At 42.3% G+C, this 1,721-nt stretch overlaps 1 protein-coding gene across 1 annotated transcript; it reads right to left on the reverse strand.

The window, feature by feature from the left end:
• Window positions 1–782: 782 nt before the first annotated feature.
• On the reverse strand, window positions 783–1,721 carry LOC308350116 (olfactory receptor 51A7; the record flags this gene model as incomplete). The annotated part of the gene is made up of 1 exon (XM_080815120.1): window positions 783–1,721. The coding sequence occupies one exon, from the start codon at window positions 1,719–1,721 to the stop codon at window positions 783–785; it is 939 nt and encodes a 312-aa protein (XP_080671246.1).

Here is a 1,721-nt window from a genome sequence, read left to right on the forward strand (position 1 = left end):
CTTTCATAACATCTGATCCATCATGTTAGCTGTGTGCTGTAGAGATTAAATTGTCTCCCCAGTACTTCCTACATTTAGACTGTTCAAGGCTTTTCTAGGTACTCCAAAATCTGGTTCACTCACACTAGTCAAAATTATCCCTCACTATTTGCCAAATTATACTCTTATTCCAGCCAGACTAACAGCCTTCATGGCTTCTATGTGCCTTGCTAGTTCATTTCTCCTTGATAGTATAGTGAGTGTACATTGCAAATATATAAATTCAATAAATGCTGCTTGAGTAATGATCTCAATCTGTCCAATTTTATCCATTATTTAGGAGATGACTCAAACCCAACTGCTCCATTATATAGTGTTTTGTTTCAACTACTCAAAATATGAATTAATCCTCTGTGAATCATATCATCTATCACCTGATTATTTCATCCTTCCCATTCAATAATGTATTTTTTTACTTTAATTTAAATTCCTGTCACTCTCCCACAGTCCTCCACTAGATAGCGACCACCATGATACTGAAATAGGTGCCAATTCATATTTACTATGATAATTTATTACTTCCATATTTGAATTTTTATCTCCTACATATGTTTTTCTTTTTTTAATTTTATTTATGTATTTGACAGACAGAGATCACAAGGAGGCAGAGAGGAAGACAGAGAGAGAGCGGGGGAAGGCTCCCTGCCGAGCAGAGAGCCTGATGCAGGGCTTGATCCCAGGACCCCGAGATCATGACCTGAGCTGAAGGCAGAGGCTTAACCCACTGAGCCACCCAGGCGCCCCTATCTACTACGTATGTTAAACAACTTTCCCAAGACCTTTTCCCGGATTTGCTGACTTTTTGCACAATACACAATGGGGTTCATTAGGGGTGGCAACAACAAGAATATATCTGCAATAAGGATTATAACTAGAGGGCTTTTGTGCCTGGCAAAGCGATGCATGGCAGCCAGGGCGATGATGGGTACGTAGAAAGTGAGCACAGCACACATGTGGGAGACACAGGTATTGAGGGCCCTGAGCCTCTCTGCCAGAGAGGCAATGCTGAGTACTGTCTTCAGGATCAGCATATATGACAGAAAAATTAATGCCAAGTCCAACATAGTACAGAGAGCAACAAAGAAGCCATAGATAACATTGATCTTGTTGTCAGAGCAGGCCAGCTTCATGGTGTCCTGATGCAGACAGTATGAGTGAGAAAGGAGATTCTTCTGACAATATTTTAATCTCCTGAGAGTGAATGGGAATGGAAGCACTAAAAGAATGCTCCTGAGGGCTATAGCCAATCCCATTTTAGCAACTCTGCGGCTAGTGAGGAGAGAACTGTATCTCAGGGGATTATGAATGGCAAGAAAGCGATCCAAAGACATAACTAGAAGCACTGAGGATTCCATGACAGTGAATCCGTGGATGAAGAATTCTTGAGCAAAGCAGGCATTGGGTGAAATTCCCATGGAATTGAACAAGAAGATTCTCAGCATGGTAGGAAGGGAGGAGACAGACAGGCCCAGGTCAGAGATGGCCAACAGGGCAAGGAAATAATACATGGGCTCATGAAGTGAGGGGTCTGTCTTAATGATAAGGAGGATGGTGCTGTTGCCCATGATGGCAACCAGGTACATGAGGCAAATAGGAATGGAGATCCAGATGTGGGCATGTTCCAGTCCTGGGATTCCAATCAGAAGAAAAAGCTGGACCTCAGAATTATTGAAAGCAGACAT

The sequence above is a fragment of the Martes martes genome (genome assembly GCF_963455335.1).
Source record: "Martes martes genome assembly, chromosome: 10".
Classification (NCBI taxonomy): domain Eukaryota; kingdom Metazoa; phylum Chordata; class Mammalia; order Carnivora; family Mustelidae; genus Martes; species Martes martes.